At 44.3% G+C, this 27876-nt stretch overlaps 1 protein-coding gene across 1 annotated transcript in view; it reads left to right on the forward strand.

Moving 5' to 3' along the window:
- nrf1 (nuclear respiratory factor 1) overlaps positions 1 to 27876 on the forward strand; it is a 57050-nt gene that overhangs the window by 13777 nt on the left and 15397 nt on the right. Inside the window, 5 exon segments of the mRNA XM_084331163.1 lie at positions 13103 to 13261; positions 14525 to 14737; positions 18136 to 18234; positions 24267 to 24308; positions 25186 to 25412. Coding sequence (XP_084187289.1) covers positions 13103 to 13261; positions 14525 to 14737; positions 18136 to 18234; positions 24267 to 24308; positions 25186 to 25412 — 740 coding nt within the window.

Here is a 27876-nt window from a genome sequence, read left to right on the forward strand (position 1 = left end):
ACATCCGCTCAGACCCCAGTCACAAACAAGAGGGTGTATGATGCTCTATGGATCAACAGACTGCATCCCTGGGCTGTGCGCTCTATGATTCAGATTCAGATGACTTTATTCACCATATTGTATATACAAATGGAACGTGATTCGACATTACAGTGCATGATTTTTTTTCACAAATAACAATAACATAATAATAAATAAATTGTTATAAAGTGCAAAACAGGACAGAACAGTGAGACAACGATAAGACAATAAAGTGCAGTGGTTGGTATATACAGTGCAGCACAAAGTTCAAGTCCAAAAGTCCAGCCCTAGCAGCTCGCCATAGAGGAGGGGGGGGGGGGGGGGGACACCTGTCTCGTTTACCAGGCGAGCTGCTGAGGGGAAGAAACTCAGTCTATGGCGGCACTGTAAGTGTCTTGGGCAGCCGTAGCCGCCTGCCGTGGGGGAGAATAGAATAGATAGAATAGAATAGAAATGCTTTTCGAGCCCAGCTCTCCACATTGCTATCAGCTTGGCTGGTCGTTCATACTTACACAATTAGCAGTGTTAGGGGAGGGAAGCTGATGGGTGGGGATCGGACGTTGTGGACAGCGACTCCTACAGGTCGGTTGGTGCGCCTGCGCAGCAGAATCAGGAAGCGACGGGGGCGGCGTGTCCCTCCCACGCAGACCCTCGCTGCTGAGAGATCGCGCTGTGCAGGTGAAAAGATGCGACGGCTGCTTCCTCGAGTACCGGAGGGGACATGTGATGCAAGGCTTCGTCCACATTGCAGCCGGCCTGTGGGAGGCATGGCCTAACAGCGTTCGAGACGGGAGGGTAGAATTGGACGATACGAAATTGGGATGGGAGAAAAAATAGAAAATGGGGGAAAAAAGTAGATAAAAAAAAAAGAATAGAAATGCTTTTATTATCCCGTGGGAAATTTGACACTGCAAATCGCTCAACATTTAAACATTTAGACGGAACAGGTCACGAATAAGAATAATAAAACAAATTATGGTGAAGAGGTTATGACCCGGGTGGGCGGGGTCTGCCATGATCTTCCTCGCTCTCCTCAAGGCCCTGGTGGAGTGTAGGGACTTGAGGGAGGGAAGGGGGCAGCCGACCACCCTCTCCACTGGATCAACATACTGCTGTGTCGCTTCATTCACGCTCGGAGCCACGCTCTCGTTCCACCGCCGCGCTCCGAGTTCTCCGGCAGCTCTCTCTGCGCCGCTCTCTCTGCGCTGCTCTCTCTCCTCCCGCGGGAAGCCGGCTTGTTTACGCCTCTCTCTCCCCCGGCGCTGCTGACGCAGTCGTTGGATCATCGGCGGAGTCGTTGGCATGACACCGGACCTTAGGGGGGGCGGAGCTCGGCGCTCCAGGGAGCACACCAGCCAATCCCGTGGCCCCCGAGAGGTCTGGACCAGGAAGCAGCCTAGTGGCTTGTTGTTCTGGAGCTGGAAGGATGCGATTATTATTAGGAGGAGCGACCTCGCTGAACTCTGCCTGCCAGGTGGGGGGGGGGGGGGTAGTGGCGGAGGTAACCATGCGAGGTGCCAACCTGCTCATCGGGAGCAGTTGGCAGTTAAGTGTCTTGCTCAAGGACACTTTGACACGCTGCCCGGGAATTATTATTAAAAACGAAGGTTCGTACGTCCGTTCGAAAAACCCTGACGAAGTTCGAAGCCCAAAAACAGGCTACGGGGAAACAGCCCTAGTCCAGATATAGTGTGAAGGGGTCTAGGTTGTCCAGATATAGTGTGAAGGGGTCTAGGTTGTCCTCCAGACAGACCTCTAGCACTTCAGGGGAGTCCCTTACAGACGTACCCCAGGGGAAGGCACTGAGGCTGGGCCTCGGGGTCCCCGGCTACTCCCTGGATCGCTCCGGCGGCACATGAACCAGCCAACATGATCCAGGGGCCGCTAGCCTGAGCCAATAATTACCCCCCGCCGGGGCAGACGAGCCCCGCCTCTCTGCATCCTGATTGGACGGCCGGCGTGCAGGGATTAGGATTGGGGGAGGGGATGTGGCTCAGGACAACCTGCCACTTAAACTCTCCAGCCCCTGTAATTACACCTGCCCTCAGGCACACACATACACACACACACACACACACACATATACACACATACATAGAGCAGTAACAGGGGGAGACACCCAGGTGTCTTGTAGGTTCTACCATGTAGTATTATTACGCCTCGTCTCCACTAGTCAGGGTTTAGCCGTGCTGTGGCCTCGTCTCCACTAGCCAGGGTTTAGCCGTGCTGTGGCCTCGTCTCCACTAGTCAGGGTTTAGCCGTGCTGTGGCCTTGTCTCCACTAGCCAGGGTTTAGCCGTGCTGTGGCCTCGTCTCCACTAGCCAGGGTTTAGCCGTGCTGTGGCCTCGTCTCCACTAGTCAGGGTTTAGCCGTGCTGTGGCCTCGTCTCCACTAGTCAGGGTTTAGCCGTGCTGTGGCCTCGTCTCCACTAGCCAGGGTTTAGCCGTGCTGTGGCCTTGTCTCCACTAGCCAGGGTTTAGCCGTGCTGTGGCCTTGTCTCCACTAGCCAGGGTTTAGCCGTGCTGTGGCCTCGTCTCCACTAGTCAGGGTTTAGCCGTGCTGTGGCCTCGTCTCCACTAGCCAGGGTTTAGCCGTGCTGTGGCCTCGTCTCCACTAGCCAGGGTTTAGCCAGGGATTAGCTGTGCTGTGACCTGTCTGTCACACAGTGAGCGTCTCCCATTGTCTTTAGAACCTGGCTGGGACTGTTGTATCATCATGGTTTAGCTTGTGGACCACAGTTGGTGGTGTGCATTTTGAAACGTCGCCTAGCAACGTAATGGAGACACAAACCCAACCGTACCATACCATGTTAGACCATGGCTATAGCCCCAGCCAGGCTGAACATGGCTAATGGAGACACAAACCCAACCATACCGATTCGACCTCACAACGATTCGATTCGATTACGATTCTTCAGGCAACGATTCAATGCATCATGAAATCTCTTCATTTGACCTCGATTCGATACATTTTCGGTTCATTTTCGATCAATCTTCTATCAGTTAATTCCCCACAAAATGTTGAATACACAAATGTGGCTGGGGGAACTGATTCACTCAGCATGAATGGATAGGTCAATAAAAACAATACACACAAAAACAAAAAAAAACAGCCCAGGTAGTAGTATCTGTGTACTTCACAGTTCTACCAGCCCAGGTAGTAGTATCTGTGTACTTCACAGTTCTACCAGCCCAGGTAGTAGTATCTGTGTACTTCACAGTTCTACCAGCCCAGGTAGTAGTATCTGTGTACTTCACAGTTCTACCAGCCCAGGTAGTAGTATTGGTGTACTTCACAGTTCTACCAGCCCAGGTAGTAGTATTGGTGTACTTCACACTGCTACCAGCCCAGGTAGTAGTATTGGTGTACTTCACAGTTCTACCAGCCCAGGTAGTAGTATTGGTGTACTTCACAGTTCTACCAGCCCAGGTAGTAGTATTGGTGTACTTCACAGTTCTACCAGCCCAGGTAGTAGTATCGGTGTACTTCACAGTTCTACCAGCCCAGGTAGTAGTATTGGTGTACTTCACAGTTCTACCAGCCCAGGTAGTAGTATTGGTGTACTTCACAGTTCTACCAGCCCAGGTAGTAGTATTGGTGTACTTCACAGTTCTACCAGCCCAGGTAGTAGTATTGGTGTACTTCACAGTTCTACCAGCCCAGGTAGTAGTATTGGTGTACTTCACAGTTCTACCAGCCCAGGTAGTAGTATTGGTGTACTTCACAGTCCTACCAGCCCAGGTAGTAGTATTGGTGTACTTCACAGTTCTACCAGCCCAGGTAGTAGTATTGGTGTACTTCACAGTTCTACCAGCCCAGGTAGTAGTATTGGTGTACTTCACAGTTCTACCAGCCCAGGTAGTAGTATTGGTGTACTTCACAGTTCTACCAGCCCAGGTAGTAGTATTGGTGTACTTCACAGTTCTACCAGCCCATGTAGTAGTATTGGTGTACTTCAGTGTTAGCCTAGGTCACCTCCCCTCCACCTGTCTGTCTCTTCCATTCAGTCGATGCCTCGACAGCCCTGAGGGGCGTGACGTCCAAGATGATCCGTCCTCCATATACTATTGAAAACTACTATCAGTGGCGGTGGTGTGTTGTCCTGTGTGTCTGTGTGTGTGTGTGTGTGTGTGTGTGTGTGTGTGTGTGTTACAAAATGAGGGAGGGAGGGAGGGAGGGGGGTGGGATTTATTTCTCCCCGGAAACCAAATTTAGCCGGTGATGATGTCGTCAAGGCGGGCAGACGTTGTTGCCTTATCGTGCTGCAACATAATCCATCTGCGATGCCGGGCACATTACCAGGCCACGAGGACGACGGCGCTAAACCCCACCCCCGCCTGTCCCTGTGTGTGTGTGTGTGTGTGTTTCTCTCTGTCCCCATGCACACACCCTGGATGCGTTGTGTATTTGTGTGTGGAGTGCACTTTCCCGGAACGCTCGAGTGGGTGCACTCGTGTGTGTGTGTGGTGTTGGGGGGGGGGGGGGGGGGGGGGGGGTTGCAGAGAAGCAAATAAGATTACATTAAAGTCCCTCCACTGGGACCCTCTTCATCCTCTCATGACGAACGCAGCAATCAGCCCTCCATTGTGTTCTCATCACAATCTGCCGGCGGCTGAAGAGGCTGGTCCACATCAGTGCTGCTGCTCTCACTAATGCTGCTCTCTCTCACTAATGGTGCTCTCTCACTAATGGTGCTCTCTCTCACTAATGCTGCTCTCTCTCACTAATGGTGCTCTCTCTCACTAATGGTGCTCTCTCACTAATGGTGCTCTCTCTCACTAATGCTGCTCTCTCTCACTAATGGTGCTCTCTCTCACTAATGGTGCTCTCTCTCACTAATGGTGCTCTCTCTCACTAATGCTGCTCTCTCTCACTAATGCTGCTTTCTCTCACTAATGCTGCTCTCTCACTAATGGTGCTCTCTCACTAATGCTGCTCTCTCTCACTAATGGTGCTCTCTCTCACTAATGGTGCTCTCTCACTAATGGTGCTCTCTCTCACTAATGCTGCTCTCTCTCACTAATGGTGCTCTCTCTCACTAATGGTGCTCTCTCTCACTAATGCTGCTCTCTCTCACTAATGGTGATCTCTCTCACTAATGGTGCTCTCTCTCACTAATGGTGCTCTTTCTCACTAATGGTGCTCTCTCACTTATTGTGCTCTCTCACTAATGGTGCTCTCTCTCACTAATGGTGCTCTCTCACTAATGGTGCTCTCTCTCACTAATGGTGCTCTCTCACTAATTGTGCTCTCTCACTAATGGTGCTCTCTCACTAATGGTGCTCTTTCTCACTAATGGTGCTCTCTCACTAATGGTGCTCTCTCTCTCACTAATGGTGCTCTCTCTCACTAATGCTGCTCTCTCTCACTAATGCTGCTCTCTCTCACTAATGCTGCTCTCTCACTAATGGTGCTCTCTCTCACTAATGCTGCTCTCTCTCACTAATGCTGCTCTCTCACTAATGGTGCTCTCTCTCACTAATGCTGCTCTCTCTCACTAATGGTGCTCTTTCTCACTAATGGTGCTCTCACTAATTGTGCTCTCTCACACTAATGGTGCTCTCTCACTAATGGTGCTCTCTCTCACTAATGCTGCTCTCTCTCACTAATGGTGCTCTCTCTCACTAATGGTGCTCTCTCTCACTAATGGTGCTCTCTCTCACTAATGCTGCTCTCTCTCACTAATGCTGCTTTCTCTCACTAATGCTGCTCTCTCACTAATGGTGCTCTCTCTCACTAATGCTGCTCTCTCTCACTAATGGTGCTCTCTCTCACTAATGGTGCTCTCTCACTAATGGTGCTCTCTCTCACTAATGCTGCTCTCTCTCACTAATGGTGCTCTCTCTCACTAATGGTGCTCTCTCTCACTAATGCTGCTCTCTCTCACTAATGGTGATCTCTCTCACTAATGGTGCTCTCTCTCACTAATGGTGCTCTTTCTCACTAATGGTGCTCTCTCACTAATTGTGCTCTCTCACTAATGGTGCTCTCTCTCACTAATGGTGCTCTCTCACTAATGGTGCTCTCTCTCACTAATGGTGCTCTCTCACTAATTGTGCTCTCTCACTAATGGTGCTCTCTCACTAATGGTGCTCTTTCTCACTAATGGTGCTCTCTCACTAATGGTGCTCTCTCTCACTAATGGTGCTCTCTCTCACTAATGCTGCTCTCTCACTAATGCTGCTCTCTCTCACTAATGCTGCTCTCTCACTAATGGTGCTCTCTCTCACTAATGCTGCTCTCTCTCACTAATGCTGCTCTCTCACTAATGGTGCTCTCTCTCACTAATGCTGCTCTCTCTCACTAATGGTGCTCTTTCTCACTAATGCTGCTCTTTCTCACTAATGGTGCTCTCACTAATTGTGCTCTCTCACTAATGGTGCTCTTTCTCACTAATGGTGCTCTCTCACTAATGGTGCTCTCTCTCACTAATGGTGCTCTCTCACTAATGGTGCTCTTTCTCACTAATGGTGCTCTCTCTCACTAATGCTGCTCTCACTAATGGTGCTCTCTCTCACTAATGGTGCTCTCTCTCACTAATGGTGCTCTCTCACTAATGGTGCTCTATCTCACTAATGGTGCTCTCTCTCACTAATGGTGCTCTCTCTCACTAATGGTGCCCTCGCACTAATGCTGCTCTCTCACTAATGGTGCTCTCTCGCACTAATGGTGCTCTCTCTCACTAATGGTGCTCTCTCACTAATGGTGCTCTCTCACGAATGGTGCTCTCTCACTAATGGTGCTCTCTCACTAATGGTGCTCTCTCTCACTAATGGTGCTCTCACTAATGGTGCTCTCTCTCACTAATGGTGCTCTCTCTCACTAATGGTGCTCTCTCTCACTAATGCTGCTTTCTCTCACTAATGGTGCTCTCTCACTAATGGTGCTCTCTCTCACTAATGGTGCTCTCTCTCACTAATGGTGCTCTTTCTCACTAATGGTGCTCTCTCACTAATGGTGCTCTCTCACTAATGGTGCTCTTTCTCACTAATGGTGCTCTCTCACTAATGGTGCTCTCTCTCACTAATGGTGCTCTCTCATTAATGGTGTTCTTTCTCACTAATGGTGCTCTCTCTCACTAATGGTGCTCTCTCACTAATGGTGCCCTCTCACTAATGGTGCTCTCTCTCACTAATGCTGCTCTCTCTCACTAATGGTGCTCTCTCTCACTAATGGTGCTCTCTCTCACTAATGGTGCTCTCTCACTAATGGTGCTCTATCTCACTAATGGTGCTCTCTCTCACTAATGGTGCTCTCTCTCACTAATGGTGCCCTCGCACTAATGCTGCTCTCTCACTAATGGTGCTCTCTCTCACTAATGGTGCTCTCTCTCACTAATGGTGCTCTCTCGCACTAATGCTGCTCTCTCACTAATGGTGCTCTCTCACTAATGGTGCTCTATCTCACTAATGGTGCTCTCTCACTAATGGTGCTCTCATTAATGGTGCTCTCTCACTAATGGTGCTCTCTCGCACTAATGGTGCTCTCTCACTAATGGTGCTCTCTCACTAATGGTGCTCTCTCTCACTAATGGTGCTCTCTCACTAATGGTGCTCTCTCACGAATGGTGCTCTCTCACTAATGGTGCTCTCTCACTAATGGTGCTCTCTCTCACTAATGGTGATCTCTCTCACTAATGGTGCTCTCTCACGAATGGTGCTCTCTCACGAATGGTGCTCTCTCTCACTAATGGTGCTCTCTCTCACTAATGGTGCTCTCTCTCACTAATGGTGCTCTCTCACGAATGGTGCTCTCTCACTAATGGTGCTCTCTCACTAATGGTGCTCTCTCACTAATGCTGCTCTCTCTCACTAATGCTGCTCTCTCACTAATGGTGCTCTCTCACTAATGGTGTTCTCTCACTAATGCTGCTCTCTCACTAATGGTGCTCTCTCTCACTAATGGTGCTCTCTCACTAATGATTCTCTCACTAATGGTGCTCTCTCACTAATGATTCTCTCACTAATGGCGCTCTCTCTCACTAATGATTCTCTCACTAATGGTGCTCTCTCACTATTGGTGCTCTCTCTCACTATTGGTGTTCTCTCTCACTAATGGTGCTATCTCTCTCTCACTAATGGTGCTCTCTCTCACTAATGGCGCTCTCTCTCACTAATGGTGCTCTCTCACTATTGGTGCTCTCTCTCACTATTGGTGTTCTCTCTCACTAATGGTGCTATCTCTCTCTCACTAATGGTGCTCTCTCTCACTAATGGTGCTCTCTCACTAATGGTGCTCTCTCACTAATGGTGCCCTCTCACTAATGGTGCCCTCTCACTAATGGTGCTCTCTCTCACTAATGGTGCTCTCTCACTAATGGTGCTCTCTCACTAATGGTGCTCTCTCACTAATGGTGCTCTCTCTCACTAATGGTGCTCTCTCACTAATGGTGCTCTCTCACTAATGGTGCTCTCTCACTAATGGTCTTCTCTCACTAATGCTGCTCTCTCACTAATGGTCTTCTCTCACTAATGCTGCTCTCTCACTAATGCTGCTCTCTCGCACTAATGCTGCTCTCTCACTAATGGTCTTCTCTCACTAATGCTGCTCTCTCACTAATGGTCTTCTCTCACTAATGCTGCTCTCACTAATGCTGCTCTCTCACTAATGGTGATCTCTCACTAATGGTGCCCTCTCACTAATGGTGTCCTCGCACTAATGCTGCTCTCTCACTAATGCTGCTCTCTCACTAATGGTGATCTCTCACTAATGGTGCTCTCACTAATGGTGTCCTCGCACTAATGCTGCTCTCTCACTAATGGTCTTCTCTCACTAATGCTGCTCTCTCACTAATGGTGCTCTCTCACTAATGGTGCTCTCTCTCACTAATGCTGCTCTCTCACTAATGCTGCTCTCACTAATGCTGCTCTCTCACTAATGGTGCTCTCTAATAATATTAATAATAATTAATTTAATTTATATAGCGCTTCTCAATAATCCGAAGTCGCTGACAATAGTCGGGAGCAAGAGTACAAACAAAGAAACAAAAGCAAAGAAACAAAAACAAAGAAACAACAAAGAAACAAAACAAAAGGAACATGGGACCATGGGGGGAACAGGGAAGACAGCATGATAGCACAAAAAAGACTGGAGACAGACATCAATCAGGTTGGAGGGGGGGGGGGGTTTATGGGTGGCGGGGGTTGAAGGCAAGGGAGAACAGGTGGGTTTTGAGGCGAGCTTTGAAGTTGTAGAGTGTAGGGGAGTCTCTGATGGACTGGGGGAGGGAGTTCCAGAGTCGGGGTGCAGTACGAGAGAAGGCCCGATCTCCAAAGTTTTTAAGCTTGGATGTCGGGACAGTGAGGGAAGCAGTGGAGGAGGACCAGAGGGAACGAGTGGGGTGGTCACTAATGGTGCCCTCTCACTAATGGTGCTCTCTCACTAATGGTGCCCTCTCACTAATGGTGCTCTCTCACTAATGGTGCTCTCGCACTAATGGTGCTCTCTCATTAATGGTGCGCTCTCTCACTAATGGTGCTCTCTCACTAATGGTGCTCTCTCACTAATGGTGCTCTCTCACTAATGCTGCTCTCTCACTAATGGTGCTCTCTATCACTAATGGTGCCCTCTCACTAATGGTGCTCTCTCACTAATGCTGCTCTCTCACTAATGGTGCTCTCTCACTAATGCTGCTCTCACTAATGGTGCCCTCTCACTAATGGTGCTCTCTCACTTATGTGCCCTCTCACTAATGGTGCTCTCTCACTAATGGTGCTCTCTCACTAATGGTGCCCTCTCACTAATGGTGCTCTCTCACTTATGTGCCCTCTCACTAATGGTGCTCTCTCACTAATGGTGCTCTCTCTCACTAATGGTGCTCTCTCTCACTAATGGTGCTCTCTCACTAATGGTGCTCTCTCTCACTAATGGTGCCCCATCTCTCTCTCCAGCCACACACTCTACAGCCTCGGACGGACGTTCATTTAGTCTACCGATATAATAATAATAATGAGAATAACGAGGACAATTGTGGTTTGCGTTTCCCACAGAAGTCGAATCAATCGATATTGGAACTAACTTGGCATTATTCTTACCGTGTGTGTGTGTATATATATATATATATATATATACACACACACATGTGTATATATATATATATATATATATATATATATATATATATATATATATATATATATATATATATATATATATATACACACACACATCTGTCTACATACCGGTACCTGCATATAATCCTTTTTACATATCTGTAGATACTATATCTTGATCCAGAGTCAAACTAACAATGATTGCAGTCGCAGACGAGTGCTCCCACTACTTACACACTATTGTCCAAACCGTTAGCTAGTCTGCTCACGCGAGGCTTTGACAGGATCGACGGCCACCGACTTGTGTCGGATCAACCCCCCCGCCCCCCCTCGCCAGTGTCTGCTGAGGGCAGCCTGGAGCCATGGATCGCTCCGTTAATACACGAGGAGTGGGGTTGTTTCTTCTTTTAGAAAGACCAGATCTATTTCTGGACCTCGTCCTCCTCAGCACCAATCAGCAGGTAGCTGATCAATACCCCCCCCCCCCCTCTGTGGTCTCGCTGAAGGGCAACGCATGTGAGAGGGAGAGAAACTTTCTCTAGTGTTTCTTGACGAATTAATGACAAGTGTTTTAGATTAGATTCAAATGTATTGTCATCATGCAGCACAAGTACAGTACAATGAAAATAAGTTTGGCATCCAGCCAGAGTGCAAATGTAACAGTAAAGTGAAATAGTAATATACAATGTGCAGGTGAATACTGGATATAAAATATATAAATGAGTACTAGTACTGAGTAATAGTGCTAATCAGATGTATGTACAGAGTTGTAGTATTAATATGTACAGTGATGCAGGTATAAAGACACTATGGTAGTAAGTCATATTGGCCAGCAGCGTAACTAATAAAAGTAGGTAAGGGATATAGATATAGTATCTACAGATATGTAAAAAGGATCATGCAGGTATGTACAGACAGATGTGGATATATATATATATCTATATTGTACACGCTATCATACAGAGTTATATGGGTAGACTATAGTATGAGGTAGGTAGTTATGATTCCAGTGTAGGGCAGTTTTAGACCGTGAATGCAATAGGTAAGTATACATTTAGTACAGGCAACAGAGTTCTTTCTCTCTATATACTAGGGCTGGGCAATTAATCGAAATAAAATCACGATCTCGATTCATAGACCTATGCAATCTCATTTCTAAATTATGACGATTTTTTTTATTAAAGTTACAATTTTTTTAATTTTAATTTTACTTAAGTAAACTTTTTTAAATGATGACGATTCTGACTTGAGTTATTTTGTATGTTACAAGAGACTTTTAAGTTTAAGTCAAGCACTTTCATATATGTTATGTTGTCTGTTTAAGAAAGAGTGCAATCAATTATTATATTAAAAAAATAAGAATCGTGTGAGAGAATCGTGATCTCAATTCTTAGAGAGAGAAATCATGATTCACATTTGAGCAAGAATCGCCCAGCCCTACTATATACTCTCTCTATATACTTTCTCTATACCGGAGTCTCATGGCCAGTACAGAGCGACTCAGAAAGACCTTCTATCCCCAGGCCATCAGGATGCTCAACGACAATAACACTATGTAACAAACCATCAAATACACTCACTGCACACATATCCATGCGTACACACTCACTTTAAATAAATACGCACCGTAACACCCACTTTAACACACTTTATATTTATTGGTAAAGAGATTTTCACTACAATTCATACCTCATTGCACCTTACCCTAAGTTGTACCTCATCACATTTCTGCATTGTACTGTATACTGTATTGTACTGTAACTCACTGTTACTATTTTTTTTACTCTGTATTGTATATTGTATATATGTATATTGACTGAACACTTTTTGTTTACGGACTTTTGACTTTCTATTTTATACTTTTTATCTATTTTTATCTATCACACTCCATTTAATGGAAAAGTATTCTGTATTTCACTATGCCAACTAATAAAGAAACTTGAACTTGAAACTATATATATATATATATACTCTCTCTATATACTCTCTCTCACTCTATAATCTCTCTCTATATATACTCTTATCTCTTTCTCACTCTCTATATATATATACTCTATATGTACACTCTATTCTCTCTATACTCTCTATATATACTCTCACTCTATATATATATTCTCTCACTCTATATATATATTCTCTCACTCTCTATATATATACTCTCACTCTATATATATATATTCTCTCACTCTATATATATATACTCTCACTATATATATATATACTCTCACTATATATATATATACTCTCACTCTATATATATATATTCTCTCACTCTATATATATATACTCACTATATATATATACTCTCACTATATATATATATATATATTCTCTCACTATACTCTCACTATATATATATATTCTCTCACTATATATATTCTCTCACTCTATATATATATATATATATATATATATACTCTCACTCTATATATATATTCTCTCACTATATATATATACTCTCACTCTATATATATATTCTCTCACTCTATATATATTCTCTCACTCTCTCTCTATATATATATATATACTCTATATATATATTCTCTCACTCTATATATATATACTCTCACTCTATGTATATATATATATTCTCTCACTCTATATATATATACTCTCACTCTATATATATATTCTCTCACACTATATATATATATATTCTCTCACTATATATATATACTCTCACTCTATATATATATATATTCTCTCACTATATATATACTCTCACTCTATATATATATTATCTCACTCTATATATATACTCTCACTCTATATATATATTATATCACTCTATATATATATATACTCTCACTATATATATATATACTCTCACTCTATATATATATTCTCTCACTATATATATATATATATATACTCTCACTCTATATATATACTCTCACTCTATATATATACACTCACTCTATATATATATTCTCTCACTCTATATATATACTCTCACTCTATATATATATATACTCTCACTCTATATATATATTCTCTCACTCTATATATATATATTCTCCCCCCCTCAGGCCCAGCTGAGAGCCTTCATCCCAGAGATGCTGAAGTACTCGACGGGTCGAGGGAAGCCCGGCTGGGGCAAGGAGAGCTGCAAGCCCCTCTGGTGGCCAGAGGACATCCCCTGGGCCAACGTGCGCAGTGACGTGCGCTCAGAGGAGCAGAAGCAGAGGGTGAGGGGGGGCTCCTGTCAATCAGAGAGAGGGGGAGGGAGTATAAAGTGGTGCTCCTGTCAATCAGAGAGGGGGAGGGAGTATAGAGCGGTGCTCCGGTCAATCAGAGAGAGGGGGAGGGAGTATAGAGCGGTGCTCCTGTCAATCAGAGAGAGGGGGAGGGAGTATAGAGCGGTGCTCCTGTCAATCAGATAGAGGGGGAGGGAGTATAGAGCGGTGCTCCTGTCAATCAGATAGAGGGGAGGGAGTATAGAGCAGTGCTCTTGTATAACTCAAGGGTTCCCAAAATGTTAGTGTTAAGATACATACCTTTTTCTTCTCTGTGCATGCAGTAGGAGTAGGAAGACGCGCACCGTTAGCCTAGCTTAGCGTCAGTCACTGGAAGTAGGTTCCTCCAGTAGCCTAGTTCCCAACGTCTTCCTACTCCTACTGCATGCACAGAGAAGAAAAATGTATGCATCTTCTTGTCTAACTCCAGGGTAGATGGCAAATAAGCTAATGAGTGTTCCTTTAAACAAAGTATTCTCTCTCTCTCTCTCTCTCTCTCTCTCTCTCTCTCTCTCTCTCTCTCTCTCTCTCTCTCTCTCTCTCTCTCTCTCTCGAGCTTGACAAATAAAATCTGCTCCAAAAAAAGGTTCCCTTCCTGAAGCGCAACTCAAGTTGTTCATATTCATCCAGCTTGAGAAAAGGACATTTTTACTAAAAAAGTACTTCCCTTACTTACGTCCTAGTAAACAGGGCGGTAAATCAAAAAGTGAACCTCGTTCTCAATTTCACCTCTTAACTCACACACCCAACAAGGTCTGTCCTCCTCTAGGTGGCATTAAACATGCCAGTCTCTACACTGTAAAAAAATAAATGTTTTTTCATGGGAAATTCACTGTATTATTTTACAGATTACTTTTGTTTTTCTACTTTAAGTGTAAATGCCATAAAAATACAGTAAATTACCTTTTATCAAAATATTAACCATTAAATAAAGGTTGTAATCTGTAAATGTATTTGATTTTACTGTAATTTGACAGTAAGTATTTGGAAACCATTGATACCGTTTTCTTGCAGCTTTTTTTTCTTACAGTGTAGGACTAGTGGTGCTGTCTGTCCTCCTCTAGGTGGCATTAAACCTGCCGGTCTCTAGGACTAGAGGTAACGTCCCTGACCGTATCTGTGCACATAGGGATCTTTTGTCATTGGTTTAAATGACACTTAACATACGTTTCTGCACGTCTACATCGAGGTGTTTTCCGTGTCCCCCCCTCCCAGGTGTCGTGGACACAGGCTCTGCGGACCATCGTTAAGAACTGCTACAAGCAGCACGGCCGCGAGGACCTCCTGTACGCCTTCGAGGACCAACAGATCCCCACCCCCGTCACCCAGCACCACCTGACCGCCGCCCAGAGCATCGCCCACCTGGTGCCCTCGCAGACCGTGGTGCAGACCATCAACAACCCCGACGGAACCGTCTCACTCATCCAGGTGAGAGGAGACGCTTCTTTATCGTCTTGTTGTTGTTGGTACGGAAGTGTGTTTTGTGTCAGAACAACACGGTACTGCGTTTACAAAAGAACATAGGACAACCATGTTACAGCAGAGACAGACATACAGACAAGAACTCAGAGAGACAACCATGTTACAGCAGAGACGGACATCAGAGAGACAACCATGTTACAGCAGAGACAGACATCAGAGAGACAACCATGTTACAGCAGAGACAGACATCAGAGAGACAACCATGTTACAGCAGAGACAGACATCAGAGAGACAACCATGTTACAGCAGAGACGGACATCAGAGATGCAACCATGTTACAGCAGAGACGGACATACAGACAAGACATCAGAGAGACACCATGTTACAGCAGAGACAGACAGACAGACAAGACATCAGAGAGACAACCATGTTACAGCAGAGACAGACATACAGACAAGACATCAGAGAGACAACCATGTTACAGCAGAGACAGACATACAGACAAGACATCAGAGAGACAACCATGTTACAGCAGAGACAGACAGACGGACATCGGAGAGACAACCATGTTACATCAGAGACAGACATCAGAGAGACAACTATGTTACAGCAGAGACAGACAGACAGACATCAGAGAGACAACTATGTTACAGCAGAGACAGACATCAGAGAGACAACCATGTTACAGCAGAGACAGACAGACAGACGAGACATCAGAGAGACAACCATGTTACAGCAGAGACAGACATCAGAGAGACAACCATGTTACAGCAGAGACGGACATCAGAGAGACAACCATGTTACAGCAGAGACGGACATCAGAGAGACAACCATGTTACAGCAGAGACAAACATACAGACAAGACATCAGAGAGACAACCATGTTACAGCAGAGACAGACATCAGAGAGACAACCGTGTTACAGCAGAGACAGACAATACGTCAGAGAGACGACCATGTTACAGCAGAGACAGACAATACATCAGAGAGACAACCATGTTACAGCAGAGACAGACATCAGATATACAACCGTGTTATAGCAGAGACAGACAGACATACAGACAAGACATCAGAGAGACAACCATGTTACAGCAGAGACAGACATACAGACAATACATCAGAGAGACAACCATGTTACAGCAGAGACAGACATACAGACATCAGAGAGAAAACCATGTTACAGCAGAGACAGACAGACAGACAGACATCAGAGAGACAACCATGTTACAGCAGAGACAGACAGACAGACAGACAAGACATCAGAGAGACAACCATGTTACAGCAGAGACAGACAGACAAGACATCAGAGAGACAACGATGTTACAGCAGAGACAAACATACAGACAAGACATCAGAGAGACAACCATGTTACAGCAGAGACAGACATACAGACAAGACATCAGAGAGACAACCATGTTACAGCAGAGACAGACAGACAGACATCAGAGAGACAACCATGTTACAGCAGAGACAGACATACAGACAGACATCAGAGAGACAACCATGTTACATCAGAGACAGACATACAGACAGACATCAGAGAGACAACCATGTTACAGCAAAGACAGACAAGACATCAGAGAAACAATGTAATTAACCCCTTCCTTCCCTCCCAGCCAACATTGTTCATTTGATGTGGCCCAGTCCCATAAGTCCATGTTGCACAGCCCTTTTATGTTGCACTGTTCCGTAGGGCTGAGCCCGAACGTTCGAACGTTCAGACCTTTGTTCCTTACGTTGGCATTAGAATCTTAATGAATGGGTTCGAACCTCCGCTTTTCTTTTCTTTTTTTGTTTCTTTTTATTTTACACAAAAAATATATATCAGAATGTGATATATATCAGAATATCACAGTACTATGTTGTGTTTACAATCATTTGAAAGTCACGAAAGTCAATCAGCGTCTTCAAATATGAAGCTGAAAGGGCGATTAATTTAGCGCCCACCCCAAGCAGAGTCAGTGTGTTGGGGAGTGGGGACTGACATGATGACGACAATGATGAACACCCTGAATGAAATGAAAATGAATACAGCAATCAAATGTTGAAATATATATTTTTTTAATTAAGAACAGCTATATATATCCATGGGATATTACAATACTATCCAAAGTGCACTGGATAAAATGTATACGTTCACACTAATAAAACTAATTGTCTATTGGCTGAGCCCGTGGCATTCGTGTGACATCACGTCAACCAGGAAATAACTAACGCTAATAGTTGTTGTCGTCATCGTCGAAAATGTATAATAATCACACAAGATACGCGACGGCTCTTCCAATTCAGGCGATGTTCTCCCGGCAGCAAAAACAAATTTGTCTTGGCTTCTGCGTTATGATATTATGATATGAAAATGTAATTGTAGTGCTGTCCGACCCGGATACAGGTTGTCTTTTCCCTTTATTTTCTTCTCTGAATGCTTCGTTTACATGTTAAAATCACAACGATTTTCCTCTGTGGGACAATGCCCACACACACCCCTACAGGGTTTTGGTTTACAAACATATCACCTTTTTTCATCAGTTTGCAGGTCTGGTTATATACTGTAGTTACTGAAACTGAGTGAATATTTTTCACCAACCACCACTGGAAACAACCTTTTTCACCGATAGTCGCCCCCCTATAATGATTGAATTAATTAATTAAAAACGATGGTTCGAACATCCGTTCGAAAAACCCTAAAAACAGGCTTCGGGGACCACACTACAGAAGGTTAACCTTTCACTACCACACTACAGACAGTGGTAGTGAAAGGCTTAACCTTCTGTAGTGTGGTTGTGAAAGGGTTAACCCTTGTTGTGTGTCAGTGAAAGGGTTAACCGTGTGGTAGTGAAAGGGTTAAGTAGGCTTTATTGAATGAGGTACTTCCATCGTTAGGCTACATGGCGTTTGTTTGTGACATGTGTTCCTGCCTCATACATAGCATAGTTAAAGGTATCCGACTTTACAAGGAGTTGTCTTGTAAACAGTTTGCTTTTGTTTCCGTTCACATTTCCACCAACTAGACAGATTGTTGGAATTACTGAGGTCATTATCTCTTTCATCTCTATCTCTATCTATATCTCTATCTATATATCTCTATCTCTTTCTCCATCTCTCTCATTCCCTCTCTGTCTCTCTCATTCCCTCTGTCTCTTTCTCTCTCTCTCTTTCTCTCTCATTCCCTCTCTCGGTCTCTCTCATTCTCTCTCTCTCTCTCTCTCTCATTCCCCCTCTCTCTCTGTCTCTCTCATTCCCTATCTCTATCTCCCTCATTCCCGCTGTCTCTCTTTCTCTATCTCTTTCTCTCTCTCTCATTCCCCCTCTCTCTCTCGGTCTCTCTCATTCTCTCTCTCTCTCATTCCCTCTCTCTCTCATTCCCTCTGACTCTCCTTTCTCTTTCTCTATCTCTCTCTCTCTTAGGTGGGCACAGGGCATACAGTTGCCACTTTAGCAGATGCCTCTGAATTACCGGGCGTAACGGTGGCACACGTCAACTACTCCACAGTGACTGATGGAGAGGTAGAGAACACAAACACACACCTACACACTAGGGGTGTAACGGTAAACAAAAACCACGGTTCGGTACGTACCTCGGTTTTGAAGTCACGGTTCGGTACGGATTTTCGGTACAGTGGGGGAAAGTTTGGCTTTCCATGTTCCACTCAGGGGTGATGTAGTGTGCAGTAACTAATTATACTTGTAGGGCTGTCAACGAATATTCTATATTGAAATTAATAATCGACTTACTAATTAATAAATTATAATAATTATATTAGATTGTGGGGGAAAAACAGCCCCCGGTGGGCGGTCGTTAGTGGTTAACATACCGTTGTATTCGTTCTGTACACAGCTGTTCGGTACGGTACGGTACACACTGGAACGGTTCGGTACGGATACGTGTACCTTTACACCCCTACTACACACACACATAGACTTCTACACACCTCAACAAACACACACACCTCTACATGCTCTTATCCGTTCCCATCCGTAGTGATGATTTTGAATCTGAATTCTGAATCCTAAATCACCTACTGGTCTCTGTGCTCTTCTGACCATCTGAGAGAATATGGTAGATGGAACTAATAACCATCTGATGGAAGGTGGGAGATGGAACTAATAACCATCTGATGGAAGGTGGGAGATGGAACTAATAACCATCTGATGGAAGGTGGGAGATGGAACTAATAACCATCTGATGGAAGGTGGGAGATGGGACTAATAACCATCTGATGGAAGGAGGGAGATGGAACTAATAACCATCTGATGGAAGGAGGGAGATGGAACTAATAACCATCTGATGGAAGGTGGTAGATGGAACTAATAACCATCTGATGGAAGGTGGGAGATGGGACTAATAACCATCTGATGGAAGGAGGGAGATGGAACTAATAACCATCTGATGGAAGGAGGGAGATGGAACTAATAACCATCTGATGGAAGGTGGTAGATGGAACTAATAACCATCTGATGGAAGGTAGTAGATGGAACTAATAACCATCTGATGGAAGGTAGTAGATGGAACTAATAACCATCTGATGGAAGGTGGGAGATGGAACTAATAACCATCTGATGGAAGGTGGGAGATGGAACTAATAACCATCTGATGGAAGGAGGGAGATGGAACTAATAACCATCTGATGGAAGGTGGGAGATGGAACTAATAACCATCTGATGGAAGGTAGTAGATGGAACTAATAACCATCTGATGGAAGGAGGGAGATGGAACTAATAACCATCTGATTGAAGGTAGTAGATGGAACTAATAACCATCTGATGGAAGGTAGTAGATGGAACTAATAACCATCTGATGGAAGGTAGTAGATGGAACTAATAACCATCTGATGGAAGGAGGGAGATGGAACTAATGACCATCTGATGGAAGGTGGGAGATGGAACTAATAACCATCTGATGGAAGGTGGGAGATGGAACTAATAACCATCTGGTGGAAGGAGGTAGATGGAACTAATAACCATCTGATGGAAGGTGGGAGATGGAACTAATAACCATCTGATGGAAGGTGGGAGATGGAACTAATAACCATCTGGTGGCAGGTAGTAGATGGAACTAACAGAGATCATTTTGTTTGGCCCCCCCTCCTCCACCAAAACACTCCAATAGCCCAGGACAACTCTCCACCCACCTCAAGCCCCACGTCAAGAGCCTGGGCATGATTTTTGACCCAGAGCTCAAATTCGACCGGCAAGTGAATGCCGTTGTAAAATCCTGCTTTTTCCAACTCCGCAACATCACAAAAGTTAAAAACAATCCTTTTACCCATCGACCTGGAAAGAGTAGTAAACGCATTCATCACATCACGCCTTGACTACTGCAATGCCCTCTACACCGGCATTAGTCAGGCAGCCATGTCCCGCCTTCAAATGGTCCATCACTCTGCAGCTATAGGTTCCTTACCGGCACCAGAAAGAGAGAGAACACATTACACCAGTGCTAGCCTCCCTACACTGGCTCCCAGTCCCATTTAGGATAGAATTCAAAATCCTCACTGGGCGGCCGGGTAGCGCAGCGGACTAAGTGTCTGTCTACCACCACAGAGCCAGTGGGATCGAATCCGGCTGTGGTGCCTCCGGCTTGGCCGACCGTCCATACAGACACAATTGGCAGTGTTAGAGGGTGGGATACCCGGAGAGGGTGGGTCCTGGTCGTTGTAAACAGCGACTCCTACAGTTCGGTCGGGGCGCCTGCACAGCAAGGGAAGGATCTAGGAGAGGTCGTGTGACCTTCCACACGTTACACTCTCCCAGTGAGAGTCCGCGCTGCCAGGTGAAAAGAAGTGGTGGGCTGGGTACACATGTGTCGGAGGAAGCATGTGATAGTCTCCGCCCTCCCAGACCGACGGTAGGGGGTAGAGTGCGCAACGACCAGGAAGGGGATTGGGAATTGGCATAACGACGAAAAATAATTCAAAATCCTCCTCCTGGCCTTTAAGGCACTATCGGGTGCAGCACCCCTGTACATCACAGAGCTCATAACCCCCTAGTCGGCGCCCAGGTCGCCTGAATACTTTTACCAACGGATTTCCAGTTCCGCGTTCGTGTTCTGCGCTCTGATTGGCCACTGACGTTTCTGGTCGCGCCAATCGTGTGACGCCTGTTTCTTTCACTGGTTAAGCTTAGGCACTCTTTCGAAGTTGGTTAAGGTTAGAGTTTGTCTTAGAGCAGGGCGATAGAACACCAGCCCTGATTCCAAACTCTAACCTTAACCAACTTCGAAAGAGTCGCCTAAGCTTAACCAGTGATAAACTAGGCGTTAGGTAGTTTGCTGCTGTTCGAGGCTGTTCATGTCACATTGGCCAATCAGATCGCACCAGAAACATCAGTGGCCAATCAGATCGCAGAACGCGAACGCGGAACTGGAAATCCGTTGGTAAAATAATAGACGCACCCAGGTCGCTAAGATCCTCCAACCAGCCTCGGCTGGTCCCCCCCCACCAGACTAAAAAAGAGAGGCGATCGCTCTTTTAAGGCTGTGGCCCCCAAGCTGTGGAACCAGCTACCCCTGGAGATCAGAACTGCCCCCTCGCTGGAGACATTTAAGTCCCAACTAAAAACTCACTTTTACTTTTACTAGATGTAACTAATAACTAACTAATGTGGTAGGTGTAACCAGTGATTTCCCTTGTCTGACTCCATGCTTCTCGAGGTGTGTTGGGTTTAGTAGTTGATTGAGAGGAGAACAACATTGTCGTCCCACTTCTCCTTAAATTTTTTTTGGAAAGGCGTCTTTACACTAGGGATGTGCATGACTGACTAAAATCATTTTCGAATAGTTACTGTTCTTAACACATTCTATGCCACGCAGTTTGCCCATCTTATACCACTCTCTGCCAGTGCTGTAAGCCTATGGAGTCGCTCACCTTCTTTGCAGGGCTATAACTTTTTAAATATTATAGCTATATCGACATTACTATGGCCCATTCAACATCGGGTATCTATCATTCCGGATGTGGGAACGTTATATTTTTCCATTCATACATTGTTGTGTTAGTACCGTCGTGAATATAAGTATGTTTTTGGAGTGTATAGCAGTAATTCCTAGAACGTGAGTTATAGGCCCAGACGCATATTATACATAATCGATTGGCGTTTCGTTCCTATACACGCTATATTAAAAAATTCAAATGCATATGCTCGGTATACATTATGCTCCATCATGCGTGAAGGAAAGGGGGGCGGGGTCGTTTATGATTCCTTGATTGTCAGTAACGGCTTTCCTTAGTAAGACATCATACGTTGAGCAGATGGATTACAATAAAATAAATGGACAATCGAGCTGGAATTAACGTTAGATTCCTCTTACCTGTGGCCAATGCGTCTGGAGAAAAAAAATTCCAATATTTGATGTCGATCTGCTACATCCATTTTTCGTTTGGATGACACAATAAACGCAGAAAGCATATTGATTCTTGTGTCTCGAAAGCGATCAAATGCACTTGAGTGTTTGTCTTGATCAACATAACAAGATATCTCTGCCGGAGGATTTTCCCCGATGCACAGAGCGCCACATCCGGTTTAGAGTGGAGTGCAACTCACCCGAAATCCACCAGGCGGTGGTATTGAGGCGTTGAAATATCAGACAGGGTCCAGCTGGCTCCCGGAGCCTTCCTGGATGAATTATGAATGCCAATAGCGAATAAACGAAATAACGATCATAAAAACGAGTAAACTCGTTGTTGGCGTTATTAGATTGGCGGGCAATAACAAGTATACTCATTTTGGCGCAGAAGCAGTTAAGACAGAATATTTGAAAAATCGATTGTTTGATTGCTTGTTGTTTTCTGTTTCAGTTTAAATTCAGTTAAAATGTTCAGTTAAATGCAGTTATTATTTTTAATAGAATGGATCATTCAAATCAAAGGGCATTGCACATAAATAGGCACTTCAGATAATCAGAACGTTGATCGACTCAGCCGACCGACAATAAATCAAAATGACACCATTCACCATCGTAGCCTATCAACCGGTTTAAAAGATTTACAAAAATAAATATATTAGTAATAATTATATATATATTTTCCGACTCTGACATGAAAATGTAATGTGGAGACTGGCACGACTATTAGAAAAACTCTAACTCCTCCCTACTCGACACGACGGCAAACACCCTCGAGACCTTTTCAATCCGGTTTCAGTCGCTAGGCAACGGCATCGTCGCTCCAGGTGGACGCCATGACGGCTGGTGATCAGCTGATGTAATGTGACACCTGAAGTGGTGAACTGTTGACATGTAAACATGTTTAGACCCTTAAAACCAACTCTTTCTCTCACTTCAATGTACAAGTAAATGTTTATTTTGTTTTACACAAGGGCCCCTTGTGATGAGATAGTTCTTTATCGATCCTTTTCGGGAAATCCGGGCGGCATGGGGGGAGGGGAGGTACAGGTATGGGCAGGGTAATAGCGGCATGGGGGAGGGGAGGTACAGGTATGGGCAGGGTAATAGCGGCATGGGGGAGGGGAGGTACAGGTATGGGCAGGGTAATGGTAGAAAGACATAGATATAGGCAATTACATTTGATCTGAATGAGGGGGGGAAATAAACGGTGTAAACAATATAATTTCTTCTGAATATAAAAATATGAGAAAAATAAACAGTGTAAACATATATACCGTATATATATATATATATATGTATGCATAACTCAAGAACTACTAGGAATGTCTGACCACTAAGTGTGTCTGACTCTTAACCACCAGTTAGGGTACCTTGTGTATACTTCGCCTGGTGTATACTGTTTACTTTTAATCTTACTCATAGTATACATTCAGATTTAAAAAAAATCGATTGTGTGTATTTATTGTAACGTATAATATAACCGATGGGGCATATTATCATCTGCACCTTTTGTTTACACTGTTTATTTTTATATTCAGAGTTAATTATATTCTTTACACTGTACATTTTTCTCAGATAAAATTGTATTGCCTATATTTATGTGTTTCTTCTATTACCCTGCCCATACCTGTACCTCCCCTCCCCCTTGCTGCTATGACGCCAGGATTTCCCCACAAGGGGATCAACAAAGGACTATGTTGGACATGTTTAAAATGTCTTTATTTTTTTATTTACTCTCAGGACAGAACAGTTACTCCATATATCTATATAATGTACAGAACAGTTACTCCATATATCTATATAATGTACAGAACGGTTACCCCATATATCTATATAATGTACAGAACAGTTACCCCATATATCTATATAATGTACAGAACAGTTACTCCATATATCTATATAATGTACAGAGCCGTTACTCTATATCATGTACAGAACAGTTACTCTATATCATGTACAGAACAGTTACTCTATATAATGTACAGAACAGTTACTCTATATCATGTACAGAACAGTTACTCTATATAATGTACAGAACAGTTACTCTATATCATGTACAGAACAGTTACTATATAATGTACAGAACAGTTACTCTATATAATGTACAGAACAGTTACTATATAATGTACAGAACAGTTACTCTATATCATGGTATAAATGTTTAAATGGACATATTTGTTTGGCTCCTCCCCAGATGGTGTGTCGTGCGTTACCGTCGGACGTGTCGCCGATCATCGTAAGATAGACCTGCTCACCACACCTCCTCCTACTACTCATCACACCCTTTGTTTACTCTTTTGCATGACCACTTCATCTCTTCTCTCTCTCATTCATCTCACTCACCCTCTTCTTTGACTTTACCTGCATCTCTCTTCACCTCTTCTCTAAACTCTCTCACTTCCTCTTTTCTTCCCCGCATCCGCCACGCCTCCCCCTCGTCTCTCTTCCTCCCCCTATCCCCTCCTCCCTCTCTCTCTGTCTCTCTTTACTATTTTGCATTATGACCACTTCATCTCTTTCTGTCGGGGGGCGACAGTGGCTCGGGAGGTAGAGCAGTCGTCTGGTAATCCGGATGTTCCTGGTTCGATTCCCGCTCCTCCCGCATGTCGAAGTGTCCTTGAGCAAGACACTTAACCCCCTAACTGCTCCTGATGAGCAGGTTGGCACCTTGCACGGTCGCCTCCGCCGTCGGTGTGTGAATGTGTGAGTGAATGGGTCAAATGTGAGGAACAGATTGTAAAGCGCTTTGGATAAAAGCACCATTTACCATTTTTTCTCTCACTCTGTCTCTCTGTTTCTCCCTCTGTCTCTCTGTCTCTCTCCCTCTCTGTCTCTCTCCCTCTCTCTGTCTGTCTCTCTCCCTCCCCCCTCTCTCTATCTCTCCCCCCCCTCTCTCTCTCTCTCCCCCTCCATCTCTCTCTCTCTCCCTCTCTCTCCCCCTCCCTCCCCCCTCTCTCTCTGTCTCCCTCTCTCTCCCTCCCCCCTCTCTCTATCTCTCCCCCTCTCTCCCCCTCCATCTCTCCCTCTCTCTCTCTCTCTCCCTCCCTCCCCCCTCTCTCTCTCTTTCCATCCCCCCCTCTTTCTCTCTCTCTCTTTCTCCCCCCCCCCTCCAGGTGGAACAGAACTGGGCGACCCTCCAGGGGGGGGAGATGACCATACAGACGACTCAGTCTGAAGCCACTCAGGCTGTAGCGTCTCTGGCGGAAGCGGCCGTCGCCGCCTCCCACGAGATGCAGCCCGGGGCCACCGTCACCATGGCCCTCAACCGGTGGGTGCTGCCCGTAGATGAGGGGTCAGGGGGAGCAGGGGGAGGAGCCACCGTCACCATGGCGCTGAACAGGTGAGTGTTGCCCGTGGGGGGGGGACACACACACTCATATCTGATGATGTACAGAAATATCACCATGTAAATTACTAGTCATGTTGACAGAAGATTACTGAACTAGGGCTGAGCCCGAATGCAGCAATCAAATGTTGAAATGTAAATTTTATTTTTTTAAATAAGCTATATTATACAGGTGCAGCTCAATAAATTAGAATATTGTGGGAAAGTTATTTTATTTCAGTAATTCAATTCAAAAAGCGAAACTCTCATAGATTATAGATAGGTATTCGTTACACACAAAGTGAAATATTTCAAGCCTTTATTTGTTTTAATTTTGATGATTCAGTATCTCAGAAAGTTTGAAAATAAAATGTATATAGAAATGTCGGCCTTCTGTTCATGTATGTTCACTTGGTTGGGGCTCATTTTGCACAAATTACTGCATCAATACAGCGAAATATATGAACTTTTCCACGATATTCAAATTTATTGAAATTGTTTTCACAATATTACAATACTATCCAAATGTCACACTAGGGATGTCTGATATTATCGGCCTACCGATATTGGCATTAAAATGTGATATCGGAAATTATGGGTATCTGTTTTCAAAAAAAAATTGTCTATTGGCTGAGCCCGTGGCATTCGTGTGACATCACGTCAACCAGGAAATAACTAACGCTAATAGTTGTTGTTGTCCTTGTTGAAAATTTATAATAATCACAAGATACATTCAGTGCTGGATCTAACTAAATGGATATATTGGAGACACTTTTATGGAAAGTTCAAGCCCGGACCACAAAGCTTCTGGAAGGGTTAGCGCGACACGCGACGGCTAAGGGTTCTGTACAGACAATTATGTTTGTTACTTTCCTGTCTGCAAACGAGTTCCTGTTAGATAGCAAGTAAACAGTGTTGATGTTGAATAAACGTTTAGCAAGATTTTATTTTACAAACTATATTTTGTGTCGTCGTTTTTAGTCAACGACATTTGGATGAATAATTGTCACGTTAGTGTCACATGATCTCCGTTAACGTCAGGGGGAAAAGCTTCGTTGACGACCATATTTAGTCATCATTTTTATTGGCTAAATTAACACTGGTGTTAAATGCTCGTTTGTAAAACGAAGTCAATAAAGAATAATTTTAGATAAACGTACCTCCTTTGTAAGTATTTTATTTTCTCCATCTTTATTTTTCTATTTCAACTTTTCATATATTTTTCCTGACGTAAAGCAATAACTATGAAGAAGATAAAAAAAAAACACAGAAAAATCGCATGGACTCCTTTGAGCTCTTAATGTGTGAAATAACGTGCTTTTATTGTGAAATCTGTGTCCGCTGTGTCGACCTTGGAACACCTAGAGAGCTTCCTGGGAGTTGAGGCTGTGTTGCACGTCGTAGATATTGAGATGTTGGCTTCTCTCTCACTGTGGTGATGCCAGGGCGCTAATCTCTGTTGTGTATCGGTGTTTCCCCCTGGGGGCTTGTTACCTGTACCACCTGAGCCCCTGCCCCCCCTCCCTGCTGCCCCCCCCCTCCCTGCAGGCCAGTTACACTGAGAGCTCTGCTCAGCAGAAATCACCAGGACATTATGTCCCTGTTATTCCCACTATGGGGGGGGTTGCTTTTCACCTCGCTGTCCTTTACTCTCTCTTTCTTTCTTTCAATCTCTCTTTCTCTTTATATATCTCTCTTTCTCTGTCTGTCAGTGTCTTTCTCTCTCCTCTCTCTTTTTCTCTTTCTGTGTCTTTCTCTCTTTCTCTGTCTTTCTTTCTTTCTCTCTCTCTTTCTCTTTCTGTCAATTTCTTTCTTTCAATCTCTCTTTCTGTCTTTCTTTTTCTCTGTCTTTCTTTCTCTCTCTCCCTCTCTTTATCTTTCTCTCTCTCTTTCTTTCTTTTCAATCTCTCTTTCTCTTTATATATCTCTCTGTCTGTCAGTGTCTTTCTCTCTCCTCCCTCTCTTTCTCTGTCTTTCTATCTCTTTCTGTGTCTTTCTCTCTTTCTCTGTATTTCTTTCTTTCTTTCTCCTCTCTTTTTATCTTTCTGTATTTTCTTTCTTTCAATCTCTCTTTCTGTCTATCTCTCCCTCTCTTTATCTCTCTCTCTTTATCTTTCTCTCTCTCCGGCTATCTCTTTCTCTGTCTATCTCTCTCTCTCTCCCTCTTTCTCTCTGTCTCTCTGTCTGACCTTGACTGAGAACCACCTCCTCTCTGTCTTGCTGTAAAAAGATGTGTTTTATCAACTGAGATCTCAGATATTCTGATGTCGTAGTGTATTGTTATTTATATTGAAGGCTTCCTGGATATCATTACTCTACTGTACATCACAAGTTAAGCACAGACTATTCTTTTTTAGAAGCCGCTTCTATAAAAACGTAACGCAAGATGACTAATAGAGGAAGATTGAACTGAACAGAAAGGAGTGAAAGCAGAATGTTAACTGACGGTTCTGACGGGCAGCTCTGACTCCACTGGGAG

This window comes from Notolepis coatsorum (genome assembly GCF_963971535.1).
Source record: "Notolepis coatsorum genome assembly, chromosome: 15".
NCBI lineage: Eukaryota > Metazoa > Chordata > Actinopteri > Aulopiformes > Paralepididae > Notolepis > Notolepis coatsorum.